The 24,144-nt window shown below is 33.2% G+C and overlaps 2 protein-coding genes and 1 non-coding gene across 3 annotated transcripts in view; 1 reads left to right on the top strand and 2 right to left on the bottom strand.

Moving 5' to 3' along the window:
- Positions 1 to 572, bottom strand: part of ern2 (endoplasmic reticulum to nucleus signaling 2) — a 31,768-nt gene extending 31,196 nt beyond the window's left edge. The window contains exon 1 of the mRNA XM_056462578.1: positions 250 to 572. Within this exon, the coding sequence (XP_056318553.1) occupies positions 250 to 321 (72 nt within the window). The 5' untranslated portion in view covers positions 322 to 572. The remainder of the gene's footprint in view (positions 1 to 249) is intronic.
- Positions 573 to 2,247: 1,675 nt separating this feature from the next.
- Positions 2,248 to 2,355, bottom strand: LOC130234179 (U6 spliceosomal RNA). The gene has a single exon (XR_008838270.1). It is a non-coding gene; the product is annotated as a U6 spliceosomal RNA (small nuclear RNA).
- A 1,063-nt stretch (positions 2,356 to 3,418) lies between these two features.
- The window catches only part of chtf18 (CTF18, chromosome transmission fidelity factor 18 homolog (S. cerevisiae)), a 33,951-nt gene continuing 13,225 nt past the window's right edge, over positions 3,419 to 24,144 (top strand). Inside the window, exons 1-17 of the mRNA XM_056462557.1 lie at positions 3,419 to 3,609; positions 5,061 to 5,228; positions 7,033 to 7,156; positions 7,237 to 7,462; positions 7,546 to 7,638; positions 10,446 to 10,498; positions 10,575 to 10,713; positions 11,599 to 11,811; positions 12,762 to 12,859; positions 12,943 to 13,066; positions 13,153 to 13,292; positions 15,361 to 15,454; positions 15,559 to 15,657; positions 15,732 to 15,862; positions 18,096 to 18,219; positions 20,369 to 20,593; positions 23,463 to 23,612. Coding sequence (XP_056318532.1) covers positions 3,522 to 3,609; positions 5,061 to 5,228; positions 7,033 to 7,156; positions 7,237 to 7,462; positions 7,546 to 7,638; positions 10,446 to 10,498; positions 10,575 to 10,713; positions 11,599 to 11,811; positions 12,762 to 12,859; positions 12,943 to 13,066; positions 13,153 to 13,292; positions 15,361 to 15,454; positions 15,559 to 15,657; positions 15,732 to 15,862; positions 18,096 to 18,219; positions 20,369 to 20,593; positions 23,463 to 23,612 — 2,289 coding nt within the window. The 5' untranslated portion in view covers positions 3,419 to 3,521. The remainder of the gene's footprint in view (positions 3,610 to 5,060; positions 5,229 to 7,032; positions 7,157 to 7,236; positions 7,463 to 7,545; positions 7,639 to 10,445; positions 10,499 to 10,574; positions 10,714 to 11,598; positions 11,812 to 12,761; positions 12,860 to 12,942; positions 13,067 to 13,152; positions 13,293 to 15,360; positions 15,455 to 15,558; positions 15,658 to 15,731; positions 15,863 to 18,095; positions 18,220 to 20,368; positions 20,594 to 23,462; positions 23,613 to 24,144) is intronic.

Here is a 24,144-nt window from a genome sequence, read left to right as displayed (position 1 = left end):
CTCGTTAATATTATTGTAAATAGAAATAATAATTTAATTAACAATAATTTAATCAATATTACTTTTGTTGATATTAACAATAACCACATTTTCATTAATATAATTATAATTTATGACTACAATATTTTTAATAATCATTCCAGGAACCCCAAAACACCCCGCCTCTCGGTCGCCAAAAATAGACCAACACATATCACTGTCCCAATGGTGACCAGCGACATAAAGTAAACACATGAGATCTGTTTTTACCTGAGACACGATTCCAGCGAAGCAAACCAGCAACCGCAGCATCTGTGTCCAGTCCTTCATCATCCTCATCATCTCTTTAGATTTGACAGCTCTGAAAGTTGCGGCGTTTCTGTTGTGTGTCAGTCAGTAAATATAAACTAAGGTCGAAAGGGCTCCAAACTCCTCCAACAAAACGCCATTATCACCAAGAGTCGGAAAAACTTCAGCACGGCATACTCAATCACTAAAAGTACTACTGCGGTTCAGCGTTTGCCTGAAACACGCCAGACAACTGATCATAAATTATAATAACAAATATTGCACATTTCCGCGTTGGGACGGAACTGGTGATGTCACTCAAATCAAAGAGCATACAGTCGAAAACTAGAAGGCACGGCCATGTTGGTTTGATTGACAGCGCGTGTGGCCAATGGCGTGCCGCTGCGGCGAGTTGAAAGGCGGAGTTTCGAGAAAGCTGGATGTCATTTTGAAACACGTGTAACAATAACAGTTTGGCCCTGACAATTGATGACAACACGGCCTGTTCTGCCGCTTGTTTCTTTTCCTTTCGAAGTGCAACACAGAATATTCCCTCTGGTTATTAACGGGGCGAAAGAAATGAGTTGATTTATTTTTGGCCTTTTTGCACCATATAACAATGTTTTTAACTAATGTAATTGATTAATTTTATTTAAAGTAAAATCCGTTCATTGGAATAAAACAGTACACCTGTGAAACTAAAGCGAATACAACATAGAACGATAAAGTAATAGATGTCACACTTTTTTTTACTGTACAGTAAATAATTCTCAAAGTAGCTGTATTTTAAGTCAGTTTCAGTGTCAACACACACCTTAAAGTCCTGGCTACAAAACGTCCATGAAAGAAAAATACTGTTCGTTATATGTAGGGCATATTGAACATGTACACCCCATTATTGACTTTTTATTTTAAAATGTACATATTTTAAACACTTAAAAACGAATAATTAAAACAACAAGAATGTAAAAGTTAGTAAGCATAAAAAGCATTAATATGGCTAACCAATTCTATAGATAAAAAGTGCGGAACATTTAAAATACGCAAATGTATTTTAATAAAAGGAAACAATTTGCATTAAAATTGATGAAACCACACTTGTTTTCCAAGAGCTTTGCTGCCCCCTTGTGTATAATCAAATGATCTGTGTAGGAACCAGGAACCCTTTTATTATTAAATATGCCTACATATTTTGAAATATTGGACATTCGCTACTAAATTTTATACACACACACACACACACACACACACACACACACACACACACACACACACACACACACACACACACACACACACACACACACGCACACGCACGCACACACACACACACACACACACACACACACACACACACACACATTATAGGATCAATTCTCACAATTAAATTGAGGTTTATTACCTGCCTATTAAGATATTGGCTGTTTATTTGTACACACATTTTCCGTGATCTTATTCTACATACTTACACCTGCCCAAAACTAACTACCTGTTTTGAAGATATTATTTTTGGTTATTATGAATCTGCCTCTACTAAAAAAAATGCATGTTTTGTTATGAATTTAATTTATTTTCTTTGTAAATTCCATATCCCGAAACGCAAATTTATTAAACCAAACCATATTTTCTTGTAAGAAGTGATTCATTATTTAAATACAATTTCATTATCTGAAAATAAGAAAGCAAACAGAACTATCTCATTTTGAAATTACTTTATTCAAATACTGTAAATGATTCTTAAATGTCTTGTCCTCAATTTATTGAATGTTCTTTATTATTTATTTATTTATTTTCTTTCTCTCGCTCTCTTGTGTCCATTTTCATTGAGGATGTAATTCATTCTGTATTGTATAAAATATTGATACAAAAAGAGTTTAACTTTTTAAGAGTTTGGGCAAATGCCATTAATAATGGTTTATTAATAGCGAGAATATTTCCTTATTAAAGGGCGACTATCTGAAGTTATCGATAATTGAACTCAAAATATTGATTCGCCTCACGATTTTGCGTGTCATCTTTGCGCAAGGGACCATGCTAATCTTCTCTGTATCGAACCAATTTTAGTATATGTGTTGTCTCAGACAACACACACGCAATGGAGAGCGGACTATAATATATAGTACCGATACTGTCTATCAAATAGCCCGACGGTAGTCAAACTGTTTAGCATTTAATAAAACATGTGATTAGTTATATCTTAGAGTCGGTTACTAAAAATCCTGAGGACGATTAAAAGTATATTAAAACATTTACATAGTTTATTTCACGCGTTTTACTGTATTGTTCAGCATATGCAAAATAGTTGCGTTCTCGCAAAATGATTGGCTTGCGTCTTGATTTTCTAAATGACATCACTCTCTTCTCTAGTGTGTCTGCAAATCAGAGGCACCGAATAATTAATATAAAAAAGAGATGCCATATTTTATGTAGATAAAAAGATATGGATAAGAATATCCTGTTTATGCTAAATCTTTTGATAATATTAGCTAAGTTTCATGTACACAAGTGTAAATGGTCGGAGAGGAAGCCTACCATCTTCCTTTTCAAGGCTGATTAAAAAAATAATTTTAAAACTCTTAAACGACTGTTAAGTCGAAAAGCAACTAGAACTGTAAATATACTCCAAAAACCAAACTACTCCTCTCGATGGTAATTGTTTTGTATTGTTATGTTCTTGGTTTGTTTGATTTTTTATTCCCTTTTCTTTTTATTTAACTTGCATATTTTATGCTGAAATATAAATATCCTATGGAAAATTTCATTCATTCATTCATTCATCCATTCATTCATCCATTCATTTTCTTTTCGGCTTAGTCCCTTTATTATTCCGGGGTCGCCACAGCGGAATGAACTGCCAACTTATCCAGCACATGTTATACGCAGCGGATGCCCTTCCAGCCGCAACCCATCACTGGACAACCTATTGTAAGATTTGTTATGCATTTGATTAGAAATGTTCAGCAAACATAATAATAAAAAAACAGAGGTATGGAGATAAATGAAATGATTTTTTTTAAAGTACGTGCTATTTTATAGATATTATTGTTTCCCTCCAAATACATTTAGGAAACATATTTCATTTAAAATCAAACGCTGTCCATGTAGGACTTTTATTGAAGCCGGAAGTACATTTACGTTCACAAATTTTTGCGCGAAACTTTTTGTTGCCGTCTTGTGTACTCTCTGTCGTTTTTGTGTTCACATGTCAAATCAAAAGTGAAATTTCCTGCCAAAGCAGACAAAACACCGCAAACATGGACGAATATGACGAAATGTACGGGATTGAAGATGATTTTGAACAACAGTTCGCAGATGAATTGGAAGTCATGGCTGAATTGGAGAGTAAGTTACAGAAAAGTGCTCATGTCAAGTCTCTTACAGTGTACTCTACTGACCGTCCTGTTTATAAGTTAAAATATCAAGATAGTTTTTATCGAATTTTAGTTGGCTGTTCTATTTAGATAAATAGCATAATAAAATGCCGTCGTCCTCTGTAACGCTACACACACGCAGACACACCATTGTATGTAGTGTGTTCTTTGAAACTGAGGTAAAGTTGGTTTTATGTTCACAAAATTGGACTTTCTACTAAATGATATAATTTCAGAAAGGTATTCTTAGCAAATTCTAAATAGTGAACTCATATTAGCAGCCACTGACTATCAATGTACAACCTTGTTCAGTCAAATAAATAGTGCTGATGTTGTTTTCAGCTCATACTTGCATGAGATTTAAGACTGAATATTTAAAGTATCATGGTAAACAATATAGGGAGCATGGCACATGTTGTCACGTAACTAATATGCGAATATATAATTAGCTCTACCTCAATTTCTTTGAAGAATACCAATGTGGTACATGAATGTGGTAAATATCCGTGCTTTTGCATATTAATATCATGCCACCATTCCCACAATAACTAAATGGATACAGTTTGTACTGTATTTCGATTCCCATTATGTTTGCGTTACTACAAATATGGCTGTGACAGATACATATGACGTATAAATAAAAATCTAAAGGCAATATATCTAACTATTTTTAAATGAGTATAAATATGCAGTAGTCAATAATTGAAATGGATCAAAAAAGTTTTAAGACAAGAATGGGTGTTCATTAGTTTTAGGACAACTCTGGTGAAGGGGTTACCGCTTTAAATGTTGATTACTGTGTATAGATAGATAGATAGATAGATAGATAGATAGATAGATGGATAAGTAGACAGACAGACAGACAAGTAGATAGATAGATAGATAGATAGATAGATAGATAGATAGATAGATAGATAAGTAGACTGACAGACAGACATACAGGTAGATAGATAGATAGACAGATAGATAGATAGACAGATAGATAGATTTTTTTAATTTATATTTTTATTAATTTCTTTAGTTTCTTTAAATTGTGTTCCTGACACCCCTCCAAGCTAATTGAGTTTTTTGTTTTAATGAAAACCTGTGGACAAAAGCTCAACCAGGCATTTACGATGCCTGTTAAAGGGTTAAATGATGAGCATTCATTAGAAATGTTGTTGCATTCTAATTGTTTTTACTTTAGTCTTGAAATGTAAAAGAATACGTATCCTTGCTTAATATAATAATTAATTTCTTAACCCCAAAAATACCTAATACATGGATACTTCTTCTATTTTGTTGTAGCTTATCAACAGATTACAGCATTCAGTTTAAGTTTAACAGTAATCTCTGTTCAGTTGTGGAACTGATTTGTAAATAATCACCTAAAATAATTCAATTAGTTCATTCATTAAAATATATCTATCTATCTGTGTGTAGGCAATGATCCACCAGCCGCAAAAGTGTCTGAATTTCGCAATAAGCCAATCACAAAGACGTTCGAGGAAGCCCTTGTGTCCGGAGACCAGCCATCGAAGAAATCAGTAAATAACCAGCATCCAGAGGGCATCTCTCCGCCTGTATACGAGGAGGAAGAGGAGTCTCTGAGTGAGTGTTATGTTGGGTTTTTACATTTGTGTCATAGAACAATTCTACCATACAGAAGGTTGGGATTGGTGTTTTGAATGAAGGTTCTCATGCTCAACAATTCATTCATTCATTTATTCAGTCAAAGCAAAACAGTAATGTGAAATTTTATAACTAATATACGGCTACATGATATTGGAAAATTTGATATTGTGGTTTATTTATTTATTTAATTATTTTTTTCTGCAATTAAATATTGTGATATGAATACAGTTTTACAATATAGTTTGAATGGCACTATTTGATGGTTTTCTGGCTAGCCTAACAGTATTCAGGTACAGAAATTAAATAATCACAATGCAAAAAAAATGCTTTTTTCTTACTTTGTCTCGTTTCTAGTCCAAATATCAAGAAATTCTCAGATGAAATAAAATATTGTTTTGTTTTCAACAAAATTAAAAGTTTCCTTTAAACAAGCGAATTTTATCTGCCAGTGGGGTAAGGAAAATAATTGTTGTTTCGCTTTGAAATGTAAATATTTGGACTAGAAAAAAGACTAAAATTTTAAGCAAAAAACATTTTTTTGCATAAATCATATAAATACAGTAACTAAATACAATTGTGTAGCTCCTGGTCAGCTATAATCCAAAATCAACATGGCATGGGACTATTGTAAATGCACACATTGCAATATCGATGCTGAAACGATATATTATGCAGCCCTAATCTAAAATACCATTTACCTTTTTTTAGTGTCACATGATCATTCAACATTCATTCTAATGTTCTGATTTGGTGTGCATGTAAAATTTTACATCATCAGTGTTGAAAGTGATGGAAACTGGAAATTCATGTCCATTATTATTATTTTTTAGAATTCACTAATAATTAAGCATTTATTTTGCACTGTAATTGTGTTCTTGACTCCCCTTTAAGCTAGGGTTGGGCTTGGGCTGATATTATATCGAATCGCAATATAATTTATATCGATAACAATGATTAACTGGACTTTTTTATTCTGTATTGCTCTAAACGCCAATCACACAGCAGAAATGTGCAACAATGGAAATCTAGAAGTGTGTTTGTGAATTTTCGGCCGCCAAAAATGATCGGCCTCTGAAAATAGGTTATGTTATTTGATGGACCCTCTAATTTGTTGCTTCAGTCATTGTTGGGATACAATTTTAAATCTGGAAGTATTAACTACTGATATAAAAATATGTATCGTTACTGTTGGCACCAGTGGTGTAGTGGTTAGTATTAATTGTAATAATGTTAAAAAGCTAAATGATCAACATTTATTTGAAATAACATTCTAATTGTAATGAAATGTAAACATTCTTTAGTCTTGAAATGTAAAAGAAGAGTATTGTGTAGCATAATCTAGGGCTGCGCGATATGACAAAAATGTAATGTCGATAATTATTTTCCATATTGAACAATAATGATATATATTGTAATATAAGTTGTTAATGCTTCCAGATTTAAATGAGTACCCCAACAATGACTGAAACCACAAAAATTAGAGGGTCCATTAAATGGCATACTATTTTCAGCTGACAAATTTTCGGTGACCAAAAATTCAGTACGTCTCTAATATCAACACACTTTTAGATTCCCATTGTTGCACGTTTCTGCTCTGTGACTGGCTCTTAGATTAATATCGGTCAAAAAAATCCAGAGCTTATCATTGTTATTGACAAAAATTCTATCGCGATTCGATTATAATATTGTTTATAGACTCAGTCCTATTATAAACTTTGACTTTGTGAAGAGAAAGATTAAATATAAAGGCTTGTCTCTAATGGTGTTTGGTTTCTCACAGCTCCTAAACCCAAGAAAAGGAGGCAGGATGTGGCGAAAAAGCTCCAGTTTGGTGTTGACCATGATGATGACGACATCACTCCTCCATCTTCCCCAGAGGTTTACGACAGGGAAGTGAGAGACGGGTAAATATTTATGCACATCACAGTTTTCACAATTTACCACCAAATGGAAGCGTTGGTTTTTGATTGTTCATTTTTTATAGTCCTAGATTTTCCCTAACCCTGAGTCCAGACAGACCAGCAACCACAAAAATAACAACCAATGTTTTAGATATTAGTGGCCTGGGAGCTTTACAGGAGTCACCAAAGCGGGTGACAGCAGCAAAACGTCATGCTCAGAAACGCCCGCCTGCGATCGGAGATTACATCACAGTCACAGACTCTATGGGAAACAGAGTCTACCTTAACAAGAAAGAGGATGAGGAGAAGGTTTTATACCGTATTAACAATTTTACTTGACAGCTTACAGGAGTGCAATACATGAATGATTGATGTTTTATTCTTTTTCTCAGGTGCCAGACCCGAGAGCCTTCCGTAACTCACTGAATGGACTAGGACTGCTAGCTGTTCCCATTGAAGTGCTCAAAGAACAGATTGCGGAGAGAGTAAGAATAATGGGTCTCTTTACTTCTTTATTTCCTCTTATTTTACACTAGGCCTGTCACAATAATCAATATATCGATTTATCGCCCAACACATGGACATGATCTCAATCATTTTTGGTGATGCAATATACAGTTGAAGTCAGAATTATTAGCCCCCCTTTTAATTTTTTTTCTTTTTTAAATGTTCACAGTATGTCTGATAATATTTTTCTTCTGGATAAAGTCTTATTTGTTTTATTTCGGCTTTTAATTTATGAACCATTTTAAGGTCAAAATTATTAGCCCCTTTAAGCTATATATTTTTTTCGACTGTCTACAGAACAAACCATCATTATACAATAACTTGCCTAATTACTCTAACCTGCCTAGTTAACCTAATTAACCTAGTTAAGCCTTTAAATGTCATTTTAAGCTGTATAGAAGTGTCTTAAAATATCTAGTAAAATATTATTTACTGTCATCATGGCAAAGATAAAATAAATCAGTTATTAGAAATGAGTTATTAAAACTATTATGTTTAGAAAAGTTTTGAAAAAAATCTTCTTTACGTTAAACAGAAATTGGGGAAAAAATAAATAAACAGAGGGGCTAATAATTCTGACTGGCTAATAATTCTGACTTCAACCGTATATCGCCCATACATAAAAACTAATGCTTGCAACATTTTAGCTGATTGTGCAACATCTCTATCTTAATTGAAAATTTCAGTTTCGGTATGGTAAACACTAGTATTTATTTACCATTAATTACTATAGTATGTTTTCATGTGGGTGTCTGACAACTGAAAATAGATCTGGTAGCAGATATCGCAGCCTCGGTTACTTTTTACCTTGCACTTTTTTGTTAACATTTATTATTATTTATTTATTTGAGATATGTACATTTTCACATTCTGATTCCAATGGCTAATTATTAAATTGTTAAAATGGCTATAATTTAATGAAATATTCTTAAGAATTAAATATCATGTGTTCCTTGGAAGACTCTTCTTGCATTGTGATGATATTAATGTGTCATTCTGGTATTGGTTTGATATACAATGAGTGGCATAAAATGGTGTTAAAATGACAATAATATTGTTTATCGCAATATATTTTGGTGCAATATATCATACAAAAAATATATATATATATATCGCTAAACACCTATTTTACACATCAGCTCAATGCCTCACAATTATGTCCATTTAAGTGTTTTGTCTAGTGAGGGTGGTTAGAAAAGAATGTGTGCATGTAGATTGAAATGATTCTGTAAATTATTTATGAGAAAATAATAAATATATTGATAAAACAACAATGGGTGTCATTCACTAAACATGCGTATGCTCAAATCGGTACAAGAAATGTGCGTACAGATTAAATCATGATTCATCACATTTTTGTAAATGTCTAGTTCTGAACATCAAGACTGTTGCTAAGCATCATAAAACAGACAGAGCTGTTCTCATTTGAAAAGAGTCTTTTCTGTGGTCAACAAAAATACAGTGGGTTGCAGCTTGCATTTTCAGAACTGAAATCAACATTAAAACTATGATTCTCGTTCAAGTTCTTTTTCTTTTGTTTAGGTGAAATAATTGTCTCTTCTTAATTCATAATTTGTCTAATTTTTTTTTTCTGGACAAGTGGCATTTGATGGAAAGCCCTTATATGGAGCCGGCGTGGGCATGTATTATAAAATGAATAACCTTGTGCATGTGGGTGCTCATTGTAGAACACTCCAAATTTGCTAACAGCAACGAGTTTAAGAGCAAACTCGCGTGCGTACCAGGTGGAAAATTTTCATGAGAAGTTCAAATGTGGATATTTAAATACAAAAAACTTACGCAATCATTAGTGAATGAGACCCAATATGTGCATGTGAATCAGAGTGGGTGTAGATGTGTGTGAATGCGGTCAGCATTACTCAAATGCTTATTTTCAGTGGAGCGATCGATTTGAGGTAGCCTGCTGTTTTTTATTTGACAGAAAAAAAAGCATATGATTGGGAAAAAAACAGCCTATGCCGGTTATTAAAAATTATTCAGACTGTGTTTTTGTTTTGTAATTTAAATAAAAAACGTTCAGGGCAGGCCTATTAATTTGATTCTTTTTGTATAGCATGTCTTTATTAAGTTTTTTTCAAGGTTTTACAATAAATCAAACCACAATACCCAAAACTTACCCCAGACAGCTTTAGGGAAAAAAAATAAAAGGTAAATAATAATCATTAAAATGCAAATAATAAAAAAAGTAATCTAATCAAACACCCCTTCAAATTCCACAACTTCAGACTTTCAAAGCTTCTTCAGTGTCTTCATTTTCACAAAGTCCAAAAACACCTCCAAGATATCACAAAAAGCAAAAAAGAGGATTTTTTTTACTTATATGTGAGCTTTTGAAAGTCCAGTAGAGGGGCGATTAACATTTTTTCAACATAAAGCAACACAATGCCTTGCTTGAATTAAACATAAATCAATCAATTTTCTTTTTTTAGTAGACAAAGCACCACTGTCTTCATACATTATTCTTTTTATTTAGTTTATTCATTTTTTCTATGCTGTTGGAAAAGCTGCATGTGCGTGAAGATTTAACGATGTCCTGTTGTTAATGTATGCTGTTCTTCGCATGTTAAAATGTGTCGGACACAAAATAGACTTGTCAATTAATTATTTGTTTATTAAATTATTATTTAATATTATTCTGTTAATATTAGTTTAATGAAGAGCAGTTGTCGGTTGGGCAAATTAACCGAAATGAGCATCCCTAGTCCAGTCCTATGTGTGCATATACAAACAAATCTGAATGTCTGAATTGGGCTTGTTTTTACAGCGGCATCGGCAAGTGGTGGAGGAATCTCAAAGGCTGACAGAACTTATGAAAAGGTGTGTTTTGTTCCAGTTAATACTTTACTCAATACATGAACTTCTCTGTCCATGTTAACTCTAACTTGTGTTTCAGTGGTATAGATGCAGATCTTCTTACAGAAGAGCAGACAGACTCTGGTGTGGATGGTGATAGTGGTGAGGAGGAAGCATCTTCACGACTTTGGGTGGATCAATTCTCGCCACAGCACTACACTGATCTACTGAGTGATGACGTGAGTCATGAGCTGTGTTTCCCTCCACCTATAGTTATGAGCATTTTAGGATTTCGCATAAAAAAATTATTTTTAATAACATCAAGATGCGCATAAACATACGGCCAATTGAGTCGCATACTATAGAAACTATGAAGAAGTAAATACATTTATGTGTGTTTTGCAAAATCCTTTGCAAAAATCCATCTTAGACCTGGCTTCTAAATGCAAGAAAGCATGACAGTGTTTAATATTGCGTGTCCTCTGCTGCTCTGAGGCACAACTAATTTACGATAGAGTTAAGTATTATAAATATAATGAGTTAAAAAAACATAAACTTTATTATTCATTTACCATGCTAGTTTCCCTGTGTGTTGGAAACTGTGCTTTATTTGCAAATATTTTATGTTAGATTCGAATTTTTACTTTAAATGGAAGTTACTTGGGCAATACTGCAGTGGCGCAGTAGGTAGTGCTGTTGCCTCACAGCAAGAAGGTCGCTGGTTCGAGCCTTGGCTGGGTCAGTTGGCGTTTCTGTGTGGAGTTTGCATGTTCTCTCTGCGTTCGCGTGGGTTTCCTCTGGGTGCTCCGGTTTCCCCCACAGTCCAAAGACATGCGGTACAGGTGAATTGGGTAGGCTAAATTGTCCATAGTGTATGTGTTTGTGAATAAGTGTGTATGTGTTTCCCAGAGATGGGTTGCAGCTGGAAGGGCATCCGCTGCATAAAACAATTGCTGGATGAGTTGGCGGTTCTTTCCGCTGTGGCGACCCCAGATTAATAAAGGGACTAAGCTGAAAAGAAAATAAATGAATGAATGGAAGTTACTTTAAACTTCAAAAACTCCTCTGGTTTATTGGTAACCATCAGATTTGTTATTATTTACATTATCTCTGTATCTCTGTAGTTCACTAATCGCTGTCTGCTGAAATGGCTGAAGCTCTGGGACACTGTGGTCTTCGGGCGAGAGAGGAAAAGCCGTCCCGTCCCTGCTGAGGCCAGATCGAATTTTACAAACGCTCAAAACCAAAACCAGGCCCAACGTTTCAAAACCAAGTCTCAAATGACAGAAGAGATACTAGAGGCTGAGCTAGACCAGTACAAAAGACCGAAATTTAAGGTAAGTGAAATTGAGCAATAACAATATTATTATATTTGTTGTATTCGGTTCAGATTTGATTTTAGTTTTAGATTTAATACATTTTTGTTTTTATATTTTTAGTTTTTTGTATAATAATAGAATAATTATGGAAGCCCTTTTCCGCCACTGAATAATAAAAAAAACAACAATAAAAATAACAATTATAAAGTCAGAATTCTGAGTCATAAAGTTGCAATTCCGAGTTACAGTCAGAATTCCGAGATATAAAGTCAGAATTCCGAGATATAAAGTCAGCATTTTGAGTTATAAAGTCAGAACTCCAGGTTATAAATTCAGAATTCCGAGTTATAAAGTCAGAATTCTGACTTTATAACTCGGAATTCTGACTTTGTATCTTGGAAGTCTGACTATAAAACTGAATTCTGACTCTAACTTGGAATTGCGACTTTATGACTCAGATTTCTGACTTTATATCTCGAAATTCTGACTTTATATCTCGGAATTCTGACTTTATAACAGAATTCTGACAGTAACTCGGAATTGCGACTTTGCTACTCTGAATTCTGACTTTAGTTTTTGGAATTTTGACTTTATATTTCGGAATTCTGACTTTATAAGTTTTAAAATTTTTATTAAATAAATTATTGTTATTATTAAAAATAATAACAATAATAATAGTTTGTCAGAATAATAAATGTTTGCAATTGAAAATCAGAGCTATTTATTTCTGAAGTAAATTTTTATTGTGTTGTCTAAAAATTCATACAATTATCTGAAACCGTGGTATCTTTTTTTATTTTGAACAAAAAAATATTTGAATTATATATATTTTTAGGAAGTAATAGCCTCACTTTCAGAGAACTAGTGAGATTAATGCTAATATGCTAAATAGTTTATAGTAAAAGTGATGTAGCTAAATGGATCATTTATATTTCACATTCTGTGTATGTGTGTGTTATACTCCACAGGTGGCGCTATTATCAGGTCCTCCTGGACTGGGGAAAACCACACTAGCACACATTATTGCAAAGCATGCTGGTTACAATGTAGTAGAAATCAATGCCAGGTAAGTGGATACAAGCTCTGATGGTAGCAGAAGTATGTTCATATGTAATATAATCTACTAAAAGTAATATAATCTCTTGTCAGTGATGACCGCAGTGCAGAGCTCTTTCAGAAGCGCATTGATACTGCCACACAGATGAAGTCTGTTCTGGGAGCCAATGAAAAGCCCAACTGTCTTATTATAGATGAAATCGATGGAGCTCCTGCTGTAAGATCTGCCCTCTGTGTTGCTTACTGTTAATTATTTTTACTTGTAGTTGCTTCTGACATTTTTGTTTTTCCTCATTGGTTCAGGCTGCCATTAATATCTTATTGGCCACCCTAAACCGGAAGGATAGCAAAGATGGAGAGGAATCAGGAGTCAATGCCTTGAAAAAGAAAAAGAAAAAGCAATCTGTGCTGCTTAGACCAATCATCTGCATCTGCAATGATCTGTAAGTCTTGGAATATTTGGGTTGCATTTACAGTAGTTTAAAATGATTTTTTTCAGTCGATTAAACTTTCAGGAAACATACAGACACTAAAGAAATGCACCGAAATATGTGCTGATACTGGAAATTCAGAATTGACTGGCCAAAAATGTTCATTTATTTTATTTTGTTAATTTATTTTACTTATTTATAGACCTTTTTCTTGGCTGCTGCATGGGGAGCGCCATAGCGACCAGCATCTTCCGGTAGAATGTTTAGAACCTTCGTTTACAGCGTTTACAACTGGTAATTTGCGATCTGAAAATGGGTTTCAATAGTGTTTTGAGTATATTACGGAGTGTTTTTGTGACACAACTTTGAAAGGTGTGTTAAAGTCGTTATAATCTGTCAGATTTGGTTCAAGCGCGTGAGAAAAACGTTCTCCTAGTTCATGTGTCTGCCGTCAGAAATACAGTGCATCTGTGTGTATCAGCTGTTAGCTCAGCGGCTCTTCAATGCGCACACACACACACACACACACACAATACTTCACTGCATTATAGAGCAAACCAGGTTACTGGCATGAAACTTGCAGTTGAAGTCAGAATTATTAGCCCCCCTGTTTATTTTTCTCCCCAATTTCTGTTAAACTGAGTTTTAATAACTCATTTCTAATAACTGATTTCTTTTATCTTTGTCATGATGACAGTAAATAATATTTGACTAGATATTTTTCAAGACACTTCTATACAGCTTAAAGAGACATTTAATTAGGCAAGTTATTGTATAATGATGGTTTGTTCTGTAGACAGTCGGAAAAAATTTGCTTAAAGGGGCTAATAATTTTTACCTTAAAATGGTTAATAAAAAATTTAAAACTGCTTTTATTCTAGCCGAAATAAAACAAATAAGACTTTCTCCGGAAAAAAATATTATCAGATGTACTGTGAAAATTTCCTTGCTCTGTTAAACATCATTTGGCAAATATTTAAAAAAAGAAGAAAAAAAAATTCAAAGGGGGGCTAATAATTCTGCCTTCAACTGTATGTAAGTCATGCAATTTAAAAAAATGACCAATAAAAGTCTTACTGACACACTGCTGGCTGATTTGCATGTTGATTCTATTCGGGAGCCATTTATGTTTCATTTAACTTAGTTGGTTTGTGTTGTGTAGTATTTTACCAGGGTTTTGTTTTTCTGTCCTTTCAAAACGCCACTTTACTTTCACTTTACTTTCACTCTTTCAATCAATGTGTTAGGGGGACAGTAGAGGCTACGTGTGTGTCAAACATTTTGGTGAATTACATTTGTTTGTGTTGGTTATATATTTGAAACAAACAGAAAATGTTGACTTGAGCCATCTGACAACGAGAGGAAAATGCCTCGCAGCAGTTGTTTTCCATCCTATTAGATCGCATTTTTTAAAATGATCAGTCCAGGAGGAGGTGCTAATCCACAACAGTATTAGTTCAAAGACGTTAAAAGCAAATAAAATAGATTACAACGATCATTTATAGCTGTCTAAATGTGGCTGTTTATAGGCATCCGCTGCCGACCGGATGATCTTAGCAGTCTCCTTGCGCATACATGCAAAGCATAATGGGTAATTTTGCATTGTAAGAAAAAGGTTTATATTTACAATCGTATTTATTTTAGTATAAAAGTAGTAGTTTTAAATGTTTTAATAAATTTTGCCCAAACACCAAAATGGCACATTTTCAGATAACAAGAAGGAAAATGAAATAAAATGTATTAATTAAACACTTGATTAATTAAATGCATTTAATAATCATTGCTCAAATGTAAGTTTGTTGTACAAAAAAAAAATGTCCATAAGGCACTTTTTATATCAAAAAGTTAGTCATTATATTTCTATTACCTTTTTTTGGGTGAAATGATGATGAAACTAAATTGTTTTCAAAAAGAATTCAGCATTTATTAAATAAGACATCTCAAAAATTTGTATGAAAATTTGATATGCTATTATGAGCATATTCAATATAATATTTAATATATTCATCAATAATAATAATTTTGACCAGCTAAATGACAAGTGTATTACATTTCCCTGTACTTTTGTACTTTTCATCAGATATGTTCCAGCTCTGAGGCCACTGAGACAGCAAGCTTTCCTGTTGGCCTTTCCTCAGACTCTGCCCTCACGCTTGGCTCAAAGATTAGCAGAGGTGACGCACACACACACACTCACTTGCACACACCTGCATGTCTACACAATGATTTTAAAAGCTCATGATTGGTGACTCCTGTAAGCTTTTGTTTCTATGTGTAGATCAGCAGGCGTCAGGGAATGAAAGCAGATACGGGCACTCTGATGGCCCTGTGTGAGAAAACTGACAATGACATCCGTTCTTGCATCAACACATTACAGGTGAGAGAGATATCTGCTGCTTTAAAATATTTCACAGTTAAAAACATGGGTTTGCTCATGCTATCTGTGTGTAGTTTTTACATAGTCGTGGACAGAAGCACTTGGACCAGCGCAGTGTCAGCTCCATGTGTGTGGGATTGAAAGACCAAAACAAGGGACTATTCTCAGTTTGGCAGGAGATCTTTCAGCTTCCTCGACTGAAAAGGTACACAAAACTGTCACATGCTTTTTCACTCTGCAGTCTGCCCTGCACAGCTTTTCAGTTTGAGAAATAAATAAATAGTCATAATCAGGACTTGACATTAACACCCGCCAACCCAAATGCGGGTAGATTTCAGCAGTGGCGGGTAAGACAGACACTCCCACTAGCCACTTTGGCTGGTTGAAAATAATTTCATTATCAATAATGCATGCAAAGGCGATTTTAGCATTGAGAAGCAACACGACTGACAAAATAATTGCGTTAGAAATCAGGTGAATACCGAATGAGAGGATAATCACTTTCGCTTACAGCTGAGGTGATGCACGCGACTGTTTTTAAACGCATGCGCGCTCCCGTTTCCTTGCATGAAGCAACTGTGCCTAGCAACACAACTGATGTGTTCGGTTCTCTTTCAGATAGACTAGACAAAAAGTGATGAACATGCACCAACAGTCTTTCTGCTTTCAAGATTTCCAGAGTTGACTTATTGTAAGCAGCGCCAGTTTCTTTCACTTTAACCATTCTTTGAACAGATTATTTATGGGTCTAACATTACCCGTGTGTGTGATCATCCTTTCATTATCACACGGTATGTTTTTTACCATCTTTCTTTTGCGTTAATATGGTTTAATTTTATTATTTTTTACAATAACATTGCTTTAATTGGAGATTCATTCCCCATTTATGTGTAGTTAACTGGTAATCTAGGACCTTTAACCAGGACCGATTACTCTGCAAATGTTTTTAGTATACAGCTATATTTTACTTGTTTTGACAGATTTAAAATTTGTGGCTAAGAAATAATTAATTGTGTATGTTTGATGTGATCAGAGATAAATTTGGTAAATCCTTCATTTTGAGCTCTGAAAATTATGTGAAATTAAAACTTTTTAAAAAAAAAGTTTTATTTAAAAAAAATTAAAAACTATAATTAAAATTATATTTGCAAATTAAAACTATATTTGCAATCGTATTTATTTTAGTATAAAAGTAGTAGTTTTAAATGTTTTAATAAATTTTGTCCAAACACCAAAATTGCACATTTTCAGATAACAAGAAAGAAAATGAAATAAAATGTATTAATTAAACACTTGATTAATTAAATGCGTTTAATAATCATTGCTCAAATGTAAGTTTGTTGTACAAAAAAAAAGAAATGGTCCATAAGGCACTTTTTATATCAAAAAGTTAGTCATTATATTTCTATTACCTTTTTTTGGGTGAAATGATGATGACACTAAATTGTTTTCAAAAAGAATTCAGCATTTATTAAATAAGACATCTCTAAAATTTTTATGAAAATTTGATATGCTATTATGAGCATATTCAATATAATATTTAATATATTCATCAATAATAATAATTTTGACTAGCTAAATGAAAAATGTAATACATTTCCCTGTACTTTTGTACTTTTCATCACATATGTTACAGCTCTGAGGCCACTGACACAGCAAGCTTTCCTGTTGGCCTTTTCTCAGACTCTGCCCGACTAATTGTAGAGTCTAATTGTAATACTATGAAACCATGACCCATTTGCTCATGATTATTGAGCGAGCTCATTAACAACACACCAAAAGTGAAATGAATGAGGATGCATGTGGAGATGACGCAAAATCTAAATCAAGTAATTTTAGCATGTTAAGTTATATTTATGTGTATAAAATATATTTTCCAAACAATAAAATTGTAGCTAGTGAAAATGGCGAGTGGCTAATAATGTTGGAAAACTACTTGCCACAGTGGCTGGTGATTAAAAAAAAAGTCTAGCCCTGGTCATAATAAGGTCATGCTATTAAAATACTGTTTTAAAAAAGAATCTTATATTATTGAACTCTTTGGTTTTTATAAGTTCTTATTGGAAAGACATAGATTGAATTATTTGTATTTATGTTTTTACAAAATCATTTGTCATACTGGTTAACAAAATATCTACATATATCCACATACTCAAACAATATACGTAACCTCTCTGTACATATTTGATGCAGAGAGCAAAATGCCATCATAGGACTGCCCTTTATGCAATTCATTAATTAATTTGCAATGCATGTGTTTCCTAAAAAAATCTTGTTTTCTTTTTAACAAAAGAAGACTTTTGTCTAGATTCTTGAAATGACCAGAAAATAATTAAAAAAATAAATATGATGTTATTTGTCATGTTTGTAATTTTAAAGACTGTTATGTTCTCTATTCATTATGGTGCTGTTCAATTCATAATGGTGTTGTGATTTAGGAAGCGGATTGGTGGAGATCCTTTCAGTGGTTATGATGAGTTGGGACTTAAAGATGGTGCACAAAGGCTTCAGCACATCTTACATTTGGTCTCATCTACTGGAGAACATGAGAAACTCACTCAGGTAAATATACTGACATGCCCTCTGGGCTGTAGTTAAAGAATAATGAACATTGCTCCTGGACAGTAGCCCTACCAAAATCATAGATTTTTTTTATTTTATTTGTAGAAGCAATTTCAGTTCAATTCAAGTTTATTAGCGTTTTCACAGTATTTATTGTTTTAAAGCAGCTTTTCAAAAGGTGCATGTTGTTGTATTATAATCAAAATCAGAAAAGAATTTACAAAATTTTTCACATTAATGACTCTAATATAGCTTCACTAATTTAACAAAGAATTTTGATACTCAAAGGCAATCTAAATGCATAAACACAGCCCAAAACATTAGCGGTGTAACGGATCACAACCTGCGGTTCGGAAGATGTGACCCGCGGATTGATAATTTTTTTTTTACTTTTAGATTAATTCTGAATTTGTAACGATTGCAGAGATCTCGCATCATTCTAATCACATGTATGAAAGCATTTAGGCTTTCCTGTCAAATATAATTATGACGGAAGAAGTCGTTGGTTATTTGGGATGTGGTTGTTTTTTTTTTTTTAGGTATTTTCTGTCACTATTTGTTTAGCCTGCATTAATGCATTCAGTGTAAACTACACGATTAATCATTAAAAGATTGGCATTTCAACACCTATGCATCATAAATTATAAATGATGGTGATTTGCATGTTTATTAATCCTTCGAATCACTGTATTCAAATTGGTGTTTGAAAAACGCAAAAATCAAGAAAGAGATTGAGTCTTTAGTCTTTTGAGTTAGTTAGGAAGTTACAAACAATCAAATAACACAGAATTACTGGGATGACAGTTTATAGTTTGGATATAACCACTGATGTTTATGGTAAAGATCAAAATCCCCGTCATATACATTTAACTTGACGCTCAAAAATGAAAGTTGATGGCAGCAATTACATTATTTAACCAATAGGAGGCCTTCAAAAATATGCCACTGAATAATTCTTCAAAAATTACACATCTAGCAATGAAACATGAAGTTGAAGTGAATAACTGATTCATTTGTTGAAAATAAGTCTAAAAATAAATATGGGTTGTATAAATTATAATGCTAAATTTCTACATTTAGCATTATCAGCAACAGTAGTAATAACAGTGCTGAATATTTTACCATTTACATTTATTCGGCTGATTATTTCTTTTTTATTTTAATAATTTTATTTTATAAAACCAAACGTTTCTTGCAGTGCTGTTTTTGTAATAAGTGGACAGCAAATCACATTTGTTTCCTCCCTTTTTGGCTGATCTGAAAAATAGTCCGATCCGTGACTCAAAAACCGTAATGTGATCCGAACCGTGAGATTCATGATCCGTTACACCACTACAAAACATGCAGATTTGATGCAGATTCCAAATTGTCCTCCCCACTAACTTGAGTGTTAAAAAAACTTGTAAGAAAGACTTGTTTATGGATTAACTGGTTCTTGCTATATGAACATAGGCTGTTATGGCATTAAGAAGAAAATAAATAAATAATACTAATCTAATCATAAAACATTTTTAATGGTGTGTATAATAGAGTCATGTAAAAAAAAAAAGTAGGACACCTAACAAAATGCCAATTTTGTCCACATCAGGACATAAAAAATGATCTTTGGCAGGTCTTAAAATGTGGAAAATGAAACCTCAGATGAATAAAAAATAAAGCATGGACACAAATAAGTCAAACTAATCAAATGCCTTAACTGATCATCAGCAGACGTTTCAGAGGTTTGTTTCTCTGGAGACTTCGTATGTAATCATATATTTATATATTTTATCTAGTTCTTGATTATTGTTATTATTGTAGCTATTATATTGTATTGTTTTATTGCATGTCTGCAGCATTATGGTGATGCTCATAACTAATTTCCTTTCAATAAAGTTTACTACTAATATAGTTTTATATGTTTTATTATGTATATTAGTGAAAACCATGAACTTCAAAAGGGTGTCCTAAAGTTTTTACATGACTATACTTCTAAAACTAATGATTATTAAGGATTTTGCATTTGTAAAATCTATGCAGTTTAATTGAGTATTCCTATTAAGTATTCCTTCAAGGTCAAAACAGACCCAAAATGCATTATTAGAGTTAAATATCCAAGCAAATGTGTCTGGTGTTTCATCCAAAAGTTTTCTCTCTCTCTGTTCTGTAGGGCCTCTATGACAACTTCCTAAGCATGAAGCTGAAGGATCCTGGGATGTTGGGTGTTTGCTCGGGTCTTGATTGGTTGTGTTTCTCAGACTTGCTAAATGAGTGTGTGTTACATGGACAGAACTATTCGCTTATGCGCTACTTCCCCTTCCTGCCCGCTGCCTTTCACCAGCTGTACGCCGCGACCTCTGTCCCGCGCATCAATTATCCACACAGCCACTATGAGGTGAGAGGATGCAATAAACATCGAGAGGACACAATGTCTGTCCACACTTATCCTTAATATACTAATGACCTGACGTTCCCATTCATCAAATGAAAACACTGTCCCAGTTACACACTTCAGCATAATGCCTCGAAACACACCCTTGTACAGTATGTCTCCAATTACTATCATCAAATTAAGCATTTACTGAGCAAATGATTTTTTTTTTAAGTGTTGTGTGTTGGAAGTATTTGATGATTATACAGAAAATTTACTTGCCGATTTGATGTAATTTATATTTTTTGAATATTAATATTTAGGAAGTGTGCATCAATTAATAAATATTAATACAGTTGTCAGAATTATTAGCCCCCCTGAATTATTAGCCCCCCAGTTTATTTTATTTCTGTTATTTTTATTTTTTCAACACATTTCTAAACGTAATAGTTTAATAACTCGTTTCTAATAACTGATTTATTTGATCTTTGTCATGATGACAGTAAATAATATTTTACTAGATATTTTTCAAGACACTTCTATACAGCTTAAAGTGACATTTTAAGGGTTAAGTAGGTTAACTAGGCAGGTTAGGGTAATAAGGCAAGTTATTGTATAATGATGGTTTGTTCTGTAGACTATCAAAAAAAAATATATATATAGCTTAAAAGGACTAATAATTTTGACCTTAAAATGGTTCATAACATTTTTTTAACAGCTTTTATTCGAGCCAAAATAAAACAAAAAAGACTTTCTCCAGAAGAAAAAATATTATCAGAAATACTGTGAAAATTTCCTTGCTCTGTTAAACATCATTTGGGAAATATTTAAAAAAGAAAACAAATTAAAAGGGGGGGGGGGGGGGGGCTAATAATTCTGACTTCAACTTTAAATGGATATTAAGATATTTAATGTTTATTTATTTATTTAATATTTGTTTATTTGTAGCTTTACAGAACATTTCTATATCAAATAAATACCCTTGAACTTGCAGTTCATGAATGAATTAGAGTTTCCAAATTAATGTTAAAGAGCTAATATACTTGATCTAATGTTTTTTGATCAGCAAATAAATATGTTAATATGATTATTTCTGAAGGATTATGTGACACTGAAAGCTGGAATAATGAGACTTACTGACTAACATTAGACAGAATGAATCAAAATATTGAGTTAAAATACTATACTTTACTATACTAGACTATACTATACTATACTATACTATACTATACTATACTATACTATACTGAGTACACCCCTTTGAAAAGTAACATTTTAAACAATATCTCAATAAAAACAGAAACAATTTCCAATATGTTAACAAGACTAAGTTTAATATGACATGAGCGTAAGGTTAACAAAATAACTTCCATTACTTTTTTTAAAAGTTTTACTCAAATTAGCGTAATGCAAAAATTAGTCTACCCAACATCAAATATGACTTTATCTAATAGTTTATATGGCCTCCATGATTTTTAATGACAGCAGCAAGACTTCTGTGAATGAACAAGTTGGCTACATTTTGCAATGTCTATCTTTTCTATTCTTAAAAATGACCCCTCTTTTAGAGTTGGTCAAAGATGCTCAACGCAATGCCTCTTTTCAATTCTCCACATGTGTTTAATTGGATTCAGATCAGGAGACTTATCTATTATAATATATTAACATATTTTACATAAAAGCTGTGGTATTCTTTTTGTAACAGACAACACTGGAAAAATGCTGTTATAACATATAATACTGCAACTGCATCTCAGTTTGAAAGTCATGTTAATTTAATTGACCATGTGAGTATTATTTGTTTTATGCCAGTGCGTAAACTATTAAATTAAAGTAATTTCACCTTAAAGTGACAGTTTCAAGAAAACAAGTATAGTTAAAATATAAACATTAAGCCTGTAAAATAAGCTATTAAAAGTGCTGATGATCACCAGTCTTGTGATTGTAAGTGTTGTATTGTCGTCTTTCAAGTTGTATTTCAGCTTCAATGCACTTTTTAAATAAATAAATAAAAAAATAAATAAAAGAAAGCAGCTGTTGCCATTGCGTAAACAATAAGATCCGATCGCTTTCACTCCAAAATGGCAGAATCGCAGGGCTGTTGCTGGGCGCTGCTATTGCGTTTTATTAAGTGTCGCCTCTTGGTGATTCTAAGCTCTTTGCTGAAAATCACAGCTTTGCATCACAAGAGTAGATTACATTTTAACATTTTTTTGTTTTTGTTTTTTTATGTACACACTATTTACAATATTATTGTTTGTCTTGGATATTTTTAATTATATAAATTAAGCTTTGGTGAGCACATGAAACTCTACTGATCATAAACTTTTAAAAGATTCTTTACATTCATGCAGCAGTGAAATACATAGCATATGTACCTTAATTATTATGAACGGCAGTTTAACAAAACCAGTTTAACAAATCCTTATACTATAATAGGTTTATGAACTTCTATTTTTGCATGGATAACACAAAAAGTCAGAGAATGATGAAGTTAATAAAGCAAAAAAAGGAAAACAAGCTAAATATTCTAGAAAGAGAAAAAAATATTTAACCACCACATCATAAACATTTGGATGTGCTATAGGTGAATCGAAAAAACTAAATTGGCCGAGGCGTGCGTGAATGAGTGTGTATGGGTGTTTCCCAGTATTGTGTTGCAGCTAGAAAAACATCCGCTGTATAAAACGTATGCTGGATAAGTTGGCGGTTTATGCAAACCATGATGAATAAAGGCACTAAGCCAAAGGAAAATGAATAAATGAATTATTTTTATGTTTGAGATTGCTGATGTCAGGTGTACAAACATGTCTTTATGTGATTTTAACATTCATTTATAAACTAACATTTATAACGAAGGTAATAATAGATGGAGTCTTATGTTCGTTTCTAGGCCTTTACCAAAACTCAGCACATCAGGAACGCCCTGCTCGCCATGTTGAACGACATACCACCTGCCATACAGAGCCGTGTTTGCATGAGCTCTCTCTGTCTGGACATCCTCAGCCTTCTGCTAGAGCTCATCTCTCCCAAACTAAGACCGGTGAGTGACTGTAAAACCCGAAGTAACAATATAACATTTGCAACAGGTAAATAGACATTTTCAAACTTTAAACATGTATTTTAGTCCCCCTCACTTCACAACAACCCCCTAAAATTTCACAATATTCAGACAAGAAATGTAAAACGGAAGAATGAAACAAATAAATATGTATTTGTTGTGTTTCATTATGATTTAATGTTCCTATAATTTCTTTTGTGATTTAAGCCCGTTATACATGACAAAGCATTAAGAGATCACTTACACAACGTGTTTTTTCATTCCAGTGTGCAACTTTCCCTTTGTTTTTCTATGTCAATGTGCTTGACAGACATGCATGACCATTTCGTTTACATCCCCGGTGTTTTGCAGAGCCTCGTATGAACGCTGTATTTTTAAGATGCCGTGTCGAGTTAATAGAACTTTGGCTTTTCACTAAGCACCACTCAAATCAGAAGTAGAGGTGGGGCAAACATTGCAAACTTCTATTGACACATGTTCAGTTTGAATGTCCCCTTAAATTCCAGCTCAACAA

The sequence above is a fragment of the Danio aesculapii genome, chromosome 1 (assembly GCF_903798145.1).
Source record: "Danio aesculapii chromosome 1, fDanAes4.1, whole genome shotgun sequence".
In the NCBI taxonomy this organism is placed as follows: Eukaryota; Metazoa; Chordata; class Actinopteri; order Cypriniformes; family Danionidae; genus Danio; species Danio aesculapii.
Note: the sequence above shows the minus strand (reverse complement) of the source record. Positions and strands in the feature narration are given on the sequence as shown.